We start from the raw sequence: 16,370 nt of genomic DNA on the forward strand, positions 1-16,370 counted from the left end.
GCTTTCTCAGACCTCTGCTTCAACACTGACTCTTTTCAGTTGGTGCTTAAAATAAGACCTTCTCTTACTAATGCAAGAGCAGAAAGAACTAGATTAAAAATGAATGTTCTTCTGCAGAATTATTGCCTACAAAAATATTTAAATTATTTGCTCATTTCTAAACTATCTAAGCAAAGTTTTGTTTATAGTGAATACTTTCACTCCACCTCCCCTAATTTCCCAGAGAAAGCAATTGCATCATAGATTTGCAAGTAACATTAGCATTGCATAGCAAAGGAGAAAAATAGGGAGGCAACCACATTTTGCTGCAAAGCTTAGGTGTGTATCTGCTATTCAATGTTTAAATTGGAGGAAATCCATACGAATGGCACCTCTTTTGCTTTCACTGCTCAGTCTGTGAACACTCTTTAAATAGCAAGCAAGCAAGCAAGGTTACTTAAGAATAGTTGACCTAACAAAGGTGGATTTTTTTAATGTCTTACCAAAATTTAATGAATATCATATTGTACCATGTTAAAAATGTCATAACACATTGCCAAGTCTCATTTTGTAGCGGCAATGGAAAAAGTGACAGAAAATGTACAGAATTGTCTAAAATGAAATTCAGTCAAATTGTTATCTTGGGCCGCAAGTCCCCTAAAAGTTTGACAAGTGGTCAGGGTTATTTGCAAAGGAGCAAAATCAATGACCAATTTAGAGCCACTTTAAGGCCCCTGTACTGTACACTTCCAGCACGATGGGTAAAAGGGTCTTAGTGTTAATAAAAATCAGACCTGACTTTTTTTTATTAAGAGCACAATCATCTTCATCTGTAGGAAGAAAAATGAAATTCACATTTTTATTTTATTGTATTTCATTGAATTCCCTAAAGCTGTAGCAATAAACCATTTTTGAATGGCTGAAGCTAACTGGCAGTTAGACCATTTAACATTTATTTGTTTATTTTTTAAAAAGATTTTAGGGGACACCTTGCAGAGTTGGCTATCCTGACCTTGTCGTGGCTGCTGAAATTCAAGCTGCCATGCATGTTGATCCTGTCTCCTCTCTGCAATGTTGATTCCAATCACTTCAGTCTCTACTAGGCTCTGATGCATTGCTGGGGTGGAGCTCAATAAACAGTTCACACTTCACACAAATCATTGTTAATATAGCACTCCCATGTAAAAAAGATTTTAAAAAAATGTACAACTTCTGAAGTAATTTTTTTTCCTACATCCTCCTCTTTATTTTTTTTTTCCCCCGTGAAAAGTCACCTGCCTGGACCTGATCCAACTCTTGCTGATTTCACTAGGAGTTGATCCAGGCCCCAAAGCATTTTCATTCAATAATTGCATACATTCCTCAATATAAATTATGGGCTCTATTCTCCTAGTCTTATTCACCTTGAATACTAGCTTAATGTGTCACTAGCCCCGTTGGTTTCCATGGGACTACTTGGGGAGAAAGGGACTACTCAATGAGTGTAAGGATGATCACATGAAAGTTCTAATAGTTAAAAATGCATAAACCACATTTATTTCTCTTATGATATTTATAAGTGTCTTTGATTGCAACAAAAAAAGCTTGTAAATCTTCTGAGCTCTAGCTATTTCTTTCATGCAATTTACATGGGCTCTTATAAGGGCCCCCCTTCAATGGGTGGGGAAAGGTGGAGGAAAGGTTACAGGGATGGACAGGAGGCAGTTGGGTTGATGTCAAGAGAAGGTCACTGCACTGCCCTTCCTGCTGACCAGAAGAGTGGTACGCAAGTGCGCGCATTTATACCCTATGCATACGCAGTGAAGCCATCTTTTACCAACCTCCCACCTATGAACCTGGCAAAAGGACTGACTCTCTCTTGACAGACTGTGGGAATTACACTAGTTGACCATTTCCTTGAGGAACTGGGAAGGAATTTTTCTCTCTTTGCCAGATTGGCCAACGCAGGGTGGTTTTTTCCACCTTCCCCACAGGAGGTCTGGGGTCCACTGGGGTGGAGTAGGTTATAATTAAGGCTATGTTTTAGTCACGGGTATTTTTTTGTAAAAAGTCAAGGACAAGTCATGGGAAGTAAATAAAAGTTCATGGCCCGTGATCTGTCCATAACTTTTACTATATACCCGATTAAAACTTGGGGAGGGGGCACGGCTGCTGTGGGGGGTCATGGCCCGGGGGATGCCATAGGTGCTTGGGGGTGCCACAGATGCTTGGGAGGGTGCAGCCCAGGAGAGCACTGCGGGTGCTGGGGAGGAGCAGTTGGTGGGGCTGGAGCAGGCTCCCTACTCGGTTTCTGGGAAGCGGCGACCTCCAGCTCCTAGCTCCATATGCTGCCTCCACTCTGCCCCAAACCCCAGTTCTGCAGCTACCATTGGCTGGGAACCAAGGCCAATGGGAGCTGCGGGGGCAGTGCCTGCAGGCAGAGGAAGCATGTGGAGCTAGGAGCTGAGGGAGGGGAGTTCCTGTTGCCTTTCTGGGGAGCCCCCTCCCTCCCAGGTAAGCACTGCCCTGCACCCCAACCCACAGCCCCCCCACAGCCAAACTACTGCTGCTGGGGGGTAGGGGAAGGGGAGGGCGAGGGCGAGACTGCTCCAGCAGCAGCTGGTGCGACTAGCCCGGGACTGCTCAAGCTGCTCAGGTGGCTCTTGGGCCATCCATACTGGCCACTGCAGAAGTCACAGAGGTCAGGGACAGTCATGGAATCCATGACTTCCGTGACCTCCATGACAAACACGAAGCCCTAATTATAATGTTGCAACTTAGCATGTAAAACTAGTGGTAGATGTCTAGTGCAGGTACTTGGTATAGAAGGGATACGGTTATCGAATAAAGTGGATTGGGAAAGGATTTGAAGGAAAGCAACCCTTAAGAGGGTCGAGTAAGGGAGATTTGATGCTCCTACATCTGGAGCAATGATGAGCCAACTCCTCTGCTTTTATAGTCCCTTTTCACCTCATATGAGGAGAGGGTGGTAGAATCCTCGCAGCAGGATAGCTGAGACATGGTTGGGGATTATGACGGGGTTGGGACTCACCACCTGGCGCCTCCTACTGATTGTCTCAGGAATTAGCTCTATCCAGTGGAGCGCCCCCTCCTGGTGGTGTCCCATCTGTCGTCTCGCCCTCGGTTGGCGTATCCGGACCCGCGTTGCTCCCAAGCTCGCGGCGTCCTCTTCGAACCACTGCCCTCGGGCAGTGCCCCTTAGTCCATCCTCACCCCCTTCTGGGGGGGATCAATCAGCTGCCTCTCTGCGTCCTGGCCGATTTGGCCAACTGCCTCAGTCACTCCCCTCTTGGCAGGGGGTTGGTGCAGCTCTAGATGGCCACTCCGTCGGCCGGGTGCAAGGCAAGGGGGGGAAAGGTGGGGGGACCCATGCCCGCCCACTACTCTGGGTCCCAACCCAGGGACCCTCTAGTGGCAGCCGTCCTGCCCTCCTTCTCTCCCTCTGTCCGTCCACATCCTTGGGCCACTTCCCCTTCGGCCCCTCGCACCGGCTAGTCCCTTCCCTTCAGGGCCTGCAGCCTGACAGACTTCGGGCTGGAGTTACCCTCTTCTCCCCCAGGCCTGCCCAGCACTGCGCTGTCCCGGGTGCTAGTCTCCCAGCCTGGAGACAGACCTTCCCCTGTCAAAGGCCTGGAACAGACCACCTGCTCCTGTCTTGAGCAACCTTCTTATAGGGCTGAGCCTGGCCCTGATTGGCTCCCTATCAGGCCTTCCCTGATTGGTTCCCTGTCTGCACAGGCCCACTGCAGCCCCAAATTCAGGGAGTGGGACAGCCGCCCCACTACACACCCTCCCCCTTAAGAGCCCTCTCAGGGGGGATTCCCTAGCGCCCCTGTGCTCCTCGCAGCTGGGCCCTCAGGGAATCTTTCAAAGCGCAGGTCCTCCACTAACTGGAGCAACCTGACTCCTTCCTCTATTGTCTGGGTCCCCACCGTAGACCTCCCTGGTCCTACGTGGGTTCCCAGCTCCGTTTGGGTTCCCAAATCAGCCCTCCCGGCCCCTATGCGGGTACCCCAGACCCCTTCTCTTTGGGGGCCTCAGCCTGGACTACCCCTTCCTGGCGGCTAGTCCCAGACTGAGCCTTGGCTTCAGGCACTCCCCCTTTCTGCCTCAGGGCGCAATGCCTCTTTCTGTGGCCCTTGGTGTGGCAGTGGAAGCACCCTTGGCGCCTTCCCCCTGCCATGGCCCTATCCCTACTTGTTCTGGCCCTAGCCCTTCCTTCTGGGCTGGCCCGGGCCTTGGGAGCCCTGTAGGGGCACTCTCTCCTTAAGTGTCCCTGCTCCCCACAGACCCAACAAGCTGGGGTCCCCGCTGTTACTCTCATTGGGGGTGCCTTCTCTGGGTGGGGCCTCTTTGCTCCCTCCCAGTAGGGACACTCCCAGTTGAAGTGGCCCTTTCGCCCACAGGCGAAACATTGCTTGAGCCCAGGCCCAGCCCTGGCCTCTCGCCCTTGGCACCTGGTCCCCTATAGGGTCTGGATGCCCACCCCCGTAGCAGCCAGAGCACCTCGCTCTGCTGCTTGGCAAGCGGAGCCACCCAAGCCCTCCAATAAAAGTCTTGATTCTCCACCATTTTGTCTCTCTCTTAGTCTCTCGCTGTGGCACAAACTGCCTAGTCCTTTGCTCTGCCCCTTGTGTCAGGGGCGGACCGCTATGCCCATGTTCTTCACCACGTGTGACGGGGTTGGGACCTGGCGCCTCCTACTGGTTGTCTCGGGAATTAGCTCTGTCCAGTGGAGCGCCCCCTCCTGGTGGTGTCCCGTCCATCATCTTGTCCTCGGGTGGCGTGTCCGGACCTGCGTTGCTCCCAAGCTCACGGCATCCTCTTCAAGCCACTGCCCTCCAGCAGTGCCCCTTAGTTCATCCTCGCCCCCTTCCGGGGGATCAGGGGGGAGATCAATCAGCTGTCTCTCTGCGTCCTGGCTGATGTGGCAGCCTCTAGTGGCAGCCGTCCTGCCCTCCTTCTCTCCCTCCATCTGTCCACGTCCCTGGGCCACTTCCCCTTTGGCCCCTCCCTTCAGGGCCTGCAGCCTGACAGACTCTGGGCTGGAGTTACCCTCTGCTCCCTAGGGCCTGCCCAGCACTGCGCTGTCCCGGGTGCTAGTCTCCCAGCCTGGAGACAGACCTTCCCCTGTCAAAGGCCTGGGACAGACCGCCTGCTCCTGTCCTGAGCAGCCTTCTTATAGGGCTGAGCCTGGCCCTGATTGGCTCCTTCCAATCTGGGCCCTGATTAGCTCCCTATAAGGCGTTCCCCGATTGGGTCCCTGTCTGCACAGGCCCACTGGCCTGCTGCAGCCCCAAATTCAGGGAGTTCCACTACAGGGATCATGTGGAAATTAATAAAAAAAGGATAATGACCTGCACTGTACAATTTGTTGCCCGATACTTTAAGTGAATAAAATAGTGAAACTATCTCCATTGCGTCCTGTTTTTCTTCTGGCATGGCTGGACAATTGGCTGCTACCTGAACCTTTGCTATTTGTCTCACTACCTGATCCAAACTCACAGTTTAGATTCACTGCTGGATCCCAAATTATTTTCTGGTTCTGGTTTGAACATAGCTGAACATATATAGAACATATATAGAACAATATATCTGAACCCAAACCCTAATTTAATCTCAAAATTGAACCTAAGGGGACTAATCTAATATCTGGATCTGACCAGTGGCGGCTCCAGGCACCAGCGCTCCAAGCGCGTGCCTGGGGCGGCAAGCCGCGGGGGGCAGCCTGCCGGTTGCTGTGAGGGCGGCAGTCAGGCGGCCTTCAGCGGCATGCCTGCGGGAGGTCCGCTGGTGCTGCGGATTAGGCAGCAATTCGGCGGCATGTACACCGAAACCATGGGACCGGCGGACCTCCCACAGGCATGCCGCCGAAACCATGGGAGCGGGGACGTCTCGCAGGCAAGCAGCCGAAGGCTGCCTGCCTGCTGTGCTTGGGGCGGCATAAAAGCTAGAGCCGCCCCTAGATCTGACTTTGCCCACTTGCTCCATGTCTACTCTCTCTCAAGGAATTATTAATTCTTGAAGGCCACCTCTCCTGGAAATTGTCATATGTATGGAGAATGAACTAAATAACTAAAAAATGTTTAGGGCCTCTCAAAAGATAACACTCTGACTATGAGTTAGTTCTCATGGAGGACCAATGTGAAAAACATGTTCAAAGTTTGTAGCCCAAGACATTTTTTAGCTAGAGTAAGTGGACATAAAAGTTAAACAAAATTAAAAAAAGCGAACACCCTCCCCACCCCAAAATCCCATTAGTGAAAAGTGTTCAACTAATCTCAATCTTTCAGAAAAAAAGGCCTTCTCTGTCCTTAGATTACGCATGAGAAGCTTCAGGCTGAAAATGAACTTGTGTGTGGGTGGGGGGGGGGGGGGCGGGTTTGCAAAAGTTTGGGAGAATAAAGGGAGTGGAGCAAAATTAGACTTATAATGGAAATGTATTGCAGCTGTTCCATATCATTTGCTAACGATTATATGTTTGATGCTGAATGAGAATGGAACTCCCATTAACACACAGTATTTTTCTTGGCTTCAGCACTTACTACGAAATCATCATCATCCAGAACAGCTCCTTTGGTCACCAAAACAACAGCCAAACGGTCATCTAAAAATGCAAAGAAGAGGAAGCCAAAGAAAGTAGTACAATCCCATGAAGTTATGGAAGGTAGGAAAGAATACAAATGCAATGGAACTGGGCATTACCTGAATGAATATTAAAGGTCATTCCACAGTTCTGGATATAGAAAGCTAATATGAGACATTACCAGACAGCTACCAGACTTATTTATAAAACTTATTACATCATCTACTTCTTAGAGAAGAGCTTATTGGCTTTTAAGATCTATCCCTGCTAATATAAATGTTAGAAAAGTGTGGTGATCTCTCTTTGATCCCTAGTGGATTTTCATTCACATCTAAATAAAGATTATATGAACAATTAGCAATTTCAGGAAGAGTCCAGGACTGTAAAAACAGAAGTACAATAGTTCAGGACAGCAGTGTGTTGACAGAGCTGAGAGGGGAAACTGACACAGCAAGGGTCTGATGCTCCAGTTAAGCCAGGCTGCATAAAATTTCAGAAAATACCCATAATTTTGTGGAAGGTGCAAAATACCTTTTTTTCCTAGTGTTGTTATAGTATATAATAACTTGTTAGATTATAGGGTGACCTTGAAGTTCATATGCTTATATTGACTGGGACAGATTCAAACTTGATGTAACTCTATTCACTACAATAGTAACACCAGGGGTCAATCATGGCAAATGTAGGGTTACCATTCGTCCGGATTCCCCCGGACATGTCCGGCTTTTTCGAGTTAAAAATAGCGTCCGGGGGGAATTTGTCAATGTCCAGACTTCCCATCCTCCCCCCCATACAGAGCGTGCGCGCAGCTTACAGAGCAGCCGGGGCTCCGACAGCCAGAGCCAGAGCCCTTCCTGCACTTCCCCCCTCCTCTCTCCTGAAACTTGACACCACTCCCCTCCGCTCTCTCCCTCCCCCTCCCTCCCTGCATTCACAGATCGCCGGCCGTTTGTCTGGAGCTCCGACCCTGCTCCCCTTCCCCACTTCCGAGCGCGCTGCTCTGCAGCACAGTAAGGGAGCCGGGGGACAGAGAAGCGGCAGGGAGGTTCTGGGGTGGGGGGGTAGTCAAGAGACAGGGAGCAGGGGGAGGGTTGGATGGGTCAGGAGTTCGGGGGGGGGCTGTCTGGGGGTTGGGGGCATAAGGTTTTTGGCAGTCAGGGTACAGGTGGGGGGGTCTCAGGAGGGGGCAGTTAGGGGACAAGGAACAGGGAGGCTTAGGTAGGGGGTGGGGTTCTGGAGGGCAGTTAGGAGCAGGGGTCCCAAGAGGGGGCAGTCAGGGGACAAGGAGCGGAGGGGGGTCGGGAGTTCAGGGGGGGCTTTCTGGGGGGGTGGATAAGGTTTTGGGCAGTCAGGGTACAGGTAGGAGGTAGGGTCCTGGGGGGCAGTTAGGGAGAGGGGTCTTAGGAAGGGGCAGTTAGGGGATAAGGAACAGGGAGGCTTAGGTAGTTCTGGAGGGCAGTTAGGAGCAGGGGTCCCAGGAGGGGGGGGACAGGGAGCAGAGGGCTTTAGATGGGTCAGGAGTTCTGGGGGGGGCTGTCAGGGGGTGGGGGTGTGGATAAGGGTTGGGGCAGTCAGGGGACAGGTAGGGGGTAGGGTCCTAGGGGGCCAGTTAGGATGTGGGGAAGGTCTCAGGAGGGGGCAGTCAGGGGACAAGAGGCAGGAAGGCTTAGGGAGGGGGTGGAGTCCTGGGGGGCAGTCAGGGGACAAGGAGTGGGGGGGAGGGTTGGGGGTTCTGAGGGGGCAGGAAGTGGGAGGGAGTGGAAGGGGCAGGGGCGGGGCTAGGACAGGATGGGGGCGGGGCTCCTCCCGTCCTCTTTTTTGATTGTTGAAATATGGTAACCCTAGGCAAATGTATGAGGGTTTTTAAACAGATAAACCTTTAAAACTCCTGCAAAGTGGAGTTTGCAATAATGGCAATAATTTCCCATAGAGAGATAATACAGTGGATCAAAGGTAAAGAAATTACATTCATTTTAACTTTTTAAAAGACAGCGAGAATCTTTAAAAAGGATCCAAATCCATTTATTGTATATTGCAGATGTTAAACGGGAGAAAGACCTAGTCTATAATGCTTTGCCAATACAGTATTGTTCCTACAGTACGTTTACAAGTGCAGTGTTTCTCAGACAGTGGTCTGTAGAGCACTTCCAGGTGATCTACAGAGAGACAGATCTATCACAGTGTTGTCTAACACTCGTTAAGCAGCAATGCTTGCTGTTAGCAATAGCCCAGTGTGACGGGTTGGATCACAGAAACCCCCTTGGGAGCTGCCACCCGATGTGCAAAGACTACCCCTGCTTCTGTTTTCCCTGCCAGCTCAGGACTCCAGCACCCTGTCTTGCTGAGCCAGACACTCCCGTCTGGCTCCAGACACGGATCCAGGGTCTGAATCACTTGTCCCAAAGCTGCAAGTTTACCTGAAAACAGCTCACAGTAGTGTGCTTGTCTTTAGCCCTCAGATGCCCAACTCCCAATGGGGTCTAAACCCAGATAAATCCGTTTTACCCTGCATGAAGCTTATGCAGGGCAAATTCATAAATTGTTCGCCCTCTATAACACTGATAGAGAGATATGCACAGTTGTTTGCTCCCTCAGGTATTAATACATACTCTGAGTAAATTACTAAATAAAAAGTGATTTTATTAAATACAGACAGTAGGATTTAAGTGGTTCAAAGTAGTAACAGACAGAACAAAGTAAGTCACCAAGAAAAATAAAATAAAATGCGCAAATCTATGTCTAATCAAACTAAATACAGATAATTTCCTCACCAGTTCCAGAGCACTCCCTTTTACAGGCTAATCTCCTTTTAGCCTGGGTCCAGCAATCACTCACACCCCCTGTAGTTACTGTCCTTTGTTTCAGTCTCCTTCAAAAAGAACAGGAGTACTTGTGGCACTTTAGAGTCTCCTTCAAGTATCCTGGGGGGGTGTGGAGAGGCTCCTCCTTTAGCCAGCTGAAGACAAAATGGAGGGGTCTCCCACGGGTTTAAATAGACTCTTGTGGGTGGAGACCCCCCTCCTCTGCAAAGTCCAGCTCCAAGATGGAGTTCTGGAGTCACCTGGGCAAGTCACATGCCCCTGCATGACTCAGTCTTTACAGGCCGACGCCATTGTCCACATGGTATCTTGCCTGTCTCCAGGAAGACTTCTCGTGTGGATTGGAGCATTCCAAGATGCATTGTTCCCCAAGTGTTTCCTGATCAGGTACTTAACCTGGCGAATTCCTTCCTAAAGAAGCTGATCAAATGCCTCCCAAAGCTTACTTAGAAACCAAGCCAGCAAACAGCCCATATTCTTAACCTCAAGTAGAAAATGATATATATATATATATACAAATAGGATGAATAGATATAGTAGACCATAACCTTTACGGAGTTATGTTACCTGGCACAGGCAGCACAAAACATATTCCAGTTATGTCATACATACATTTATAAGCACCCCCTCCCCATAAAGCCTTATGGGGTACACTGTCACACCCAGATCTAAAGATTTCCAGTGGCTTTTTTGAGAAGCTAAATGAGCATTGCTCTGAACCACATGCAGACGTTGCATGTCTGTCAGGTTTTTGGGAAAATAGGTGTGTAAACTTAGGTCGGATAGTGGATAACACCAAAATTGAAGCAAATCATATAGAAGGACAGAACAAAACTGTACAATATTTTGGAGATACGATACAATGAAAGATTAGGCATTTATACACTTAAGGCCAATTCCTGATCAATTTAGATATGCAAGTAGAATCTGACTAAAGTCAATGGGACTACTAACAAAGAGTAAGGCAAGCAGGTTTTGATCTAAGTTCATGGAGAGGAAATAAAGCACAGAATACAAAATGGGAGGACTTGTAACCAAGATGTTACCATGCAGTTGCAGTAAAGTGAGCTAATTTTCCTTTTGTCGCCTTACTATTCTCCTATTAATACTTGTCAGATAACAAAGCTTTATCATAACAACAGGGAAGGTGTGCAGTTGGGATTAGGAGATTCAGAGGGAAGCAGATCCTCCTAGGGATCATAAATTTTATGAAGTGGTCCACTATATGAGAAAGATTGAAAAGCCCTGTACGAGAGTGTTTTCCTGTTTATTAGTTTTAAAGATCTCCAGTAAAGTTTACAAAAAAACTTCTAAGCCAATTTTTCTCAGGTACGGGAGACTCCTTTGAAATGCCTTTAGCCCCACAGGGTTTCTGGTTATGTACCACTTATATCTCAGAGGTGTATATTACAAACAATTCTAAAATCAGAAGATAGGGATAAATGTATGTTTAAATATGATTAAAAATTTAAGGGCCAAGCTTTTCAAATGACCCCCTTTTAATATATAGTCTGAAATAAGTTATTGGTTGACAAATATTATGGGCCTGATTCTCCTCTCTCAGAATAAATCTGAAGTAACTCCACTGGCATGAATTAGAGGAGGATCAGGCCCTATATCTTTCCCGTGTCCCCATTTTTTTTTTCTCCAAAGGCAGAAAGTCTGAATTTGAATTCTTAGGACTTTCCCTTTTTAGTCTATTCTGCAGGTCCTGTACACTCTTTGTTAGAATCCTGAGCTTTTTCTGATTTTAAACCCCTTTACAGCTGATCTGTCACTGCCTTTACATAGACAACAGCCACCAGCTCAGCCATACACACATGAAATGGGGAATAAACCTCAGAACTTTCTGCTCTAAAATCAGTCTTCCAATATTAAAGGAGGCTGCCATGGGGTCATATTTTCATGCAATATGATCACAAGATTTGGCAGCACTGCTACCTCCTACTGAGTGTTGCTTCCATTCATTGATGGTTAAGGAGGCAAAAAATTTCAAATTACACCTCACATCTTCATCTTATTTACTCCAAATCTTTATCTTTTGAGAGCAATTTTGTTTTAAACTGTGCATTAGCTTCTTACACATCTTATTTTGCATGACTTTCTGTTTTCACCAATTATTTTACTTGGCTGCAGAACATTCAGAATCTGAGAAACAGAAATCTTCTTCCTCATCGTCTTCCTCGTTGTCATCCACAACAATTCGGAAAACAAAGGCTTCAGCAAGAAACCCCAGTGAAAAAAACCAAACAAATAAAATTAAAAACAAAAACAATAGAAAAGTGAAGGATACAATGAAAGGTATGGATTGTGATCAAATAGCCTAATACAGAAATGAAATTTAAACTGTATATACAGTGGTATAATAGAAGCTGATGCTTAGCAGTGCATGCTTGTCTTTCTGTGTTGAAGGAATTCTTAAGGATTTACCACAAACTCTCCTCTTTGCTAAATTTTTTAATTTAGCATCTGATTAAATTCTTTATGTATTGATCCTCCAAGATGTTCTGCATGGGCAGACCATTAAACCCACATGGAGCTCCACTGAGGTCCATGGGGTTCTGTACAGGTATTTGGAACAGGTTACCAGATCAGGACCTTAGAGAGGACATGTGGGGCAAAGATTGTCAAAGGTTAATGTATTGGAAGCACATTAATGAATGAATCAATGAACTATACCTGTAAAGTCCCATATTTGTGTGTGCATCAGGTTCAACTGATACACATACAGTTTTGGTGAATAAGTTTTGAAAATTTGGCCCATTACACATGAGCAGTAATATATGGTGAAGCAGCTTCTGAGCAGATTTGCTGTTGGCGTAAGGGACAGCAGGTCAGTTATGGGAATGGCTTTTATATACTGTGCAATACAGTACAAAACAATGCATGTTCAGATTGAACCTTTATTACTGGCAATGTACCTAGCTTGAATCTCAGCGCCTAGGCTTAGTTTTCAGGTCTGGAAGGCAGACAACATACCTGATTTTACTTGTAAGCTGAGAACATTTGATACAGAACTCATTAAGGGACAATAAACATAGAACCCCATGTTGCCATTCCTACAGGGTCACTTTTCAGAGCAGAGCCACCATTTATGGTTCACACAGAAAGAGACCAAAATTAATATATTTCCATGGAAGAATTGGAATATCCTAAGCAGCATGCAGAAGTCCGCTTTTAGCTAATGCAGCATCTCTTCCTTTTCAGGTCTTCAATGTGCACCAATAGCTCTATCCCCTTTTTTAAAAATGAAAAACAATCTCCTTCATATATAATAAAGCATCTGAAGCCAAAAAAATAAATAATAAAAGCCCACCAAAACTACATATAACCAGAGTAAACCCAAAATTTTGTAAAAAAACTTACATAGTAAGTAAGTCACTAGGCAGGCTTAGGTAATCCATGTTGAACTTTGGTAGGAGGGAGATTAGACCGTGTGGCACATTGAAATCTCTTTTCTGAAGAAGGATGTGAGTGGGTTTGTCAGGGGAGTGGTTTGGAGTGTTTGCTACCCTGACTGAGGAAGGTCACGCCCCTGGAAGGGCCATAGCAGGCTCTCACGCTGGGGTTGACTGCAGGTACATACAGGATAGAATTGCAGACACAGTGTTGCTCTCAAAATTGCTGGGCCCTGTGTCTTTTATATTACAAGTATAATATGTCATTAACCCAGTGAGGCCAGAAGCTGGGGTTTTCTAGAACACATCCTTTTTCCAGCCCAGCACCATCTACATTTACCATTCGTGTATTTAACAACTAGAAAAGGTAAAAAAAATCTAACCTGTCTCCACCAGAACATCTGGTCGAAAAGGGACCTTCCCCTGCCCAGTGAAAATGAGAGAGTGAGTGAGGGTGGGGGAGAGCCAGCGATGGAGGGAGGGGGTATGGAGTGAGCGTGGCAAGGCCTCAGAGAAGGGGCAGGACAAGGGTGTTCGGTTTTGTGCAGTTAGAAAGTTGGCAACCCTAGAGAGACTTCCCATTTCCTCACACCATTTGTTATTACAGTTAGAGAACCAACTGACATTGGAAGAACACAACACAGTGCATCACCACATGTCACAATATTAGGATAGTTTCATAAGGACATAAAAATGTAGATGGCATAAGTCTGTGATAATTAAAATAACTTAGGCCTTTCTATTTTCAAAGGTGCACTTACTTAACTAAAGGTGTAATTTTAAACCAATTTAGTTAGACCAATGTAAAATCTTGCATGGACAGTCTTAACACAGTTTAAACCTGGCTTTTACCATTTAGCTTAACTCAATTTCTTTTCTCCTGATGAATTAAACTAAACTGATAAAAGATACATTTAAATTGAATTAAGATGTCCACAGAGTTTTGCACCAACCACATAGGATTCTAAACTTATTTAAGTTAAAACAGTGCAACTTTACAGAAAAAAAAGAAAAAGAAAAAAAAGAAAGAGGTATTGGTACAAGTCATAAGAGTTGCAACTATTTCCATCTGTGTTTACAAAAAAAATATGAGTGGTTACTGTGTCAAATCCAAAAGAACAAATGCTAGAATGCTGCATAAATATGAGAAAATAAAAAGTGGTGCTTTAACTTGATATGCACTTCTTGTAGAGCAAGACTCAAAAAACAGAAGAACTTCATCCAGGACTTCTACATCTGATGAAATAAGAGAGATTTCTGAGGAGATTGGCAGTGGATTGGACAATGTGGGTACCAGGCCTGCTCCTACTGCAAAGCGCCCTGACAGAAAAATTTCAAGACAAGGAAATAAAGGTACAACAGCAGCTCCTTTGTCAGAAGAAAGTTTTAGCCAGACCCCTGCCTCCCAGCCAGATCAAGTTACTATGCCCTTCAAAATGAATACTACAAAGACATTAAGTCCGAAGACCAACATGCAACCTACAACTACAAGTGTGACTAAGATCTCAGCATTAACTAATTCAGCTCATGTCACTAAAGCTAAAGACACAAGTACTACAGCTATGAAAAATGCCACAACTACTACAGCTAAAGGGATGACCACAGCTAAGAAAGACAAAACTACTGTAGTGATAGAGACAACAACATCATCTAAGAAATACACTACAAAAACAGCTGAAGAGCCAACAGCTAAAAGTGACACAACTACTGTAGCTATGAAGATAACAACAGCTAAAACAGACATGACTACAACAGCTAGGAAAGCAACAACAGCTAAAAGTGACAGAACTAGTACTGCTAAAATGGCAATGACAACAGGTAAAAGAGTCACACTCACAGCAGTCACAGAGAAGACAAGAGGTAAAAGAATCACACCCACAACGGTCATAGAGAAGACAACAGATAAAAATGATATGACTACTGCAGCTAAAGAGACTATAACAACAACAGAAAAGCAAGGCACGACGACAGATAAAACAATACGCAGAAAAGACACAACTACTCTAGCTAAAGATACTGTAATGACAACAGATGAAAGAGACCTAACTACTCTGGGCAAAGAGACTGTAACAACAACAGAAAAGAAAGACACAACAACTGCAACAGCTGGAGAAACAATAACCACAACAGATAAAAAAGTCACAACTATTGCTGAGAGAGAGACTGTAACACCTAAAACAGTCACAGCTGCAGCTAAAGACACTATAAAAACAACAGATAAAAAAGACACAACCACAGCAAATGATGAGATTATACTGACTCCAGATGAAAAAGACTTAATAACTAAAAAAGGCACAACTACTGCAGCGAGGAAGACTGTAACAAAAGCACCTAGAACAGACACAACTGCAGAAATTCAAGACACTGTAACAACAGCAGACAAAAAAGATACAACTACTGTGGACAAAGAAAATGTGTTAACAGATGAAAAAGACACAACCACAGTAAATAACGAGATTATACTGACTCCAGATGAAAAAGACTTAATAACTAAAAAAGACACAACTACTGCAGCGAGGAAGACTGTAACAAAAGCACCTAGAACAGACACAACTGCAGAAATTCAAGACACTGTAACAACAGCAGACAAAAAAGCTACAACTACTGTGGACAAAGAAAACATGCCAACAGATGAAAGAGAGAAAACAACCACAGGTAAAAAAGACACAACGACCATAGGCACAGAGATTGTGATGACTATAGCAGAAAGAGACACAACAGATAAAAAAGACACAATTACTGCAGAGAGAGAGACTGTAACAACAGCTAAAACAGCCACAACTGCTGCAGCTAAAGACACTGTAACGTCAGCAGCTAAAAAAGACACAACTACAGTAGGTGAAGAGATTATATTGAGTCCAGATGAAAAATACTTAACAACTAAAAAAGACACAACTACTGCATATAGAGAGATTGTAATATCGGCTACAACAGCCACAACTGCAGCAGCTAGGGAGACTGTAACAAGAGCACCTCAAACAGACACAACTACAGAAACTAAAGATACTCTAGCCACCACAGGTAAAAAAGACACAACTACCGTGGACAAAGAGACTGTAATGACAATAGATGAAAAAAACAAAACAGCAGATAAAAAAGACGTAACTACTATAGCTACAGTCAATATAATAACAACAGATGAAAAAGACACAATAGATAAAGCCACAACTACTGCATCCAGAGCTACTGCAGCTAAAAAATCTGTAATGACAACAGCTAAACTGGACACAACAGCAGCAGCTAAAAAGACACAAACTACCACTAAACAGACACCTACTGCTGCTGAAGTAACAACTGTGGCTATAGAACTGACAACTGCAGATAAAGAAGAGACTGTAGATAACAGACAGAAAACTACAGCTACCGAAGAAACAACAACTGAAGAGAAAAAAGAGTTAACTACTGTTATCAAAGAGAGAACTACAGAGGACTCAAAGGCCATGACTACTGCAGCCAAAGAAAAAACCATGAATGAAAAAAGAGAGATAAATACTGTTCTCCAAGAGACAACTACAAGTGATGCAACAGAAATAACTGCTGCTGATAAAGAGATAACTATAGTTGATAAAAAAGAGATAACCACTGTTA

General features: G+C 45.4%; 1 protein-coding gene across 1 annotated transcript in view; it reads left to right on the forward strand.

The window, feature by feature from the left end:
• PRG4 (proteoglycan 4) overlaps positions 1-16,370 on the forward strand; it is a 42,311-nt gene that overhangs the window by 10,512 nt on the left and 15,429 nt on the right. Inside the window, exons 5-8 of the mRNA XM_054038477.1 lie at positions 6,518-6,646; positions 11,521-11,685; positions 13,974-14,407; positions 14,846-16,206. Coding sequence (XP_053894452.1) covers positions 6,518-6,646; positions 11,521-11,685; positions 13,974-14,407; positions 14,846-16,206 — 2,089 coding nt within the window. The remainder of the gene's footprint in view (positions 1-6,517; positions 6,647-11,520; positions 11,686-13,973; positions 14,408-14,845; positions 16,207-16,370) is intronic.

Source organism: Malaclemys terrapin, chromosome 8, assembly GCF_027887155.1.
Source record: "Malaclemys terrapin pileata isolate rMalTer1 chromosome 8, rMalTer1.hap1, whole genome shotgun sequence".
Taxonomy (NCBI): domain Eukaryota; kingdom Metazoa; phylum Chordata; order Testudines; family Emydidae; genus Malaclemys; species Malaclemys terrapin.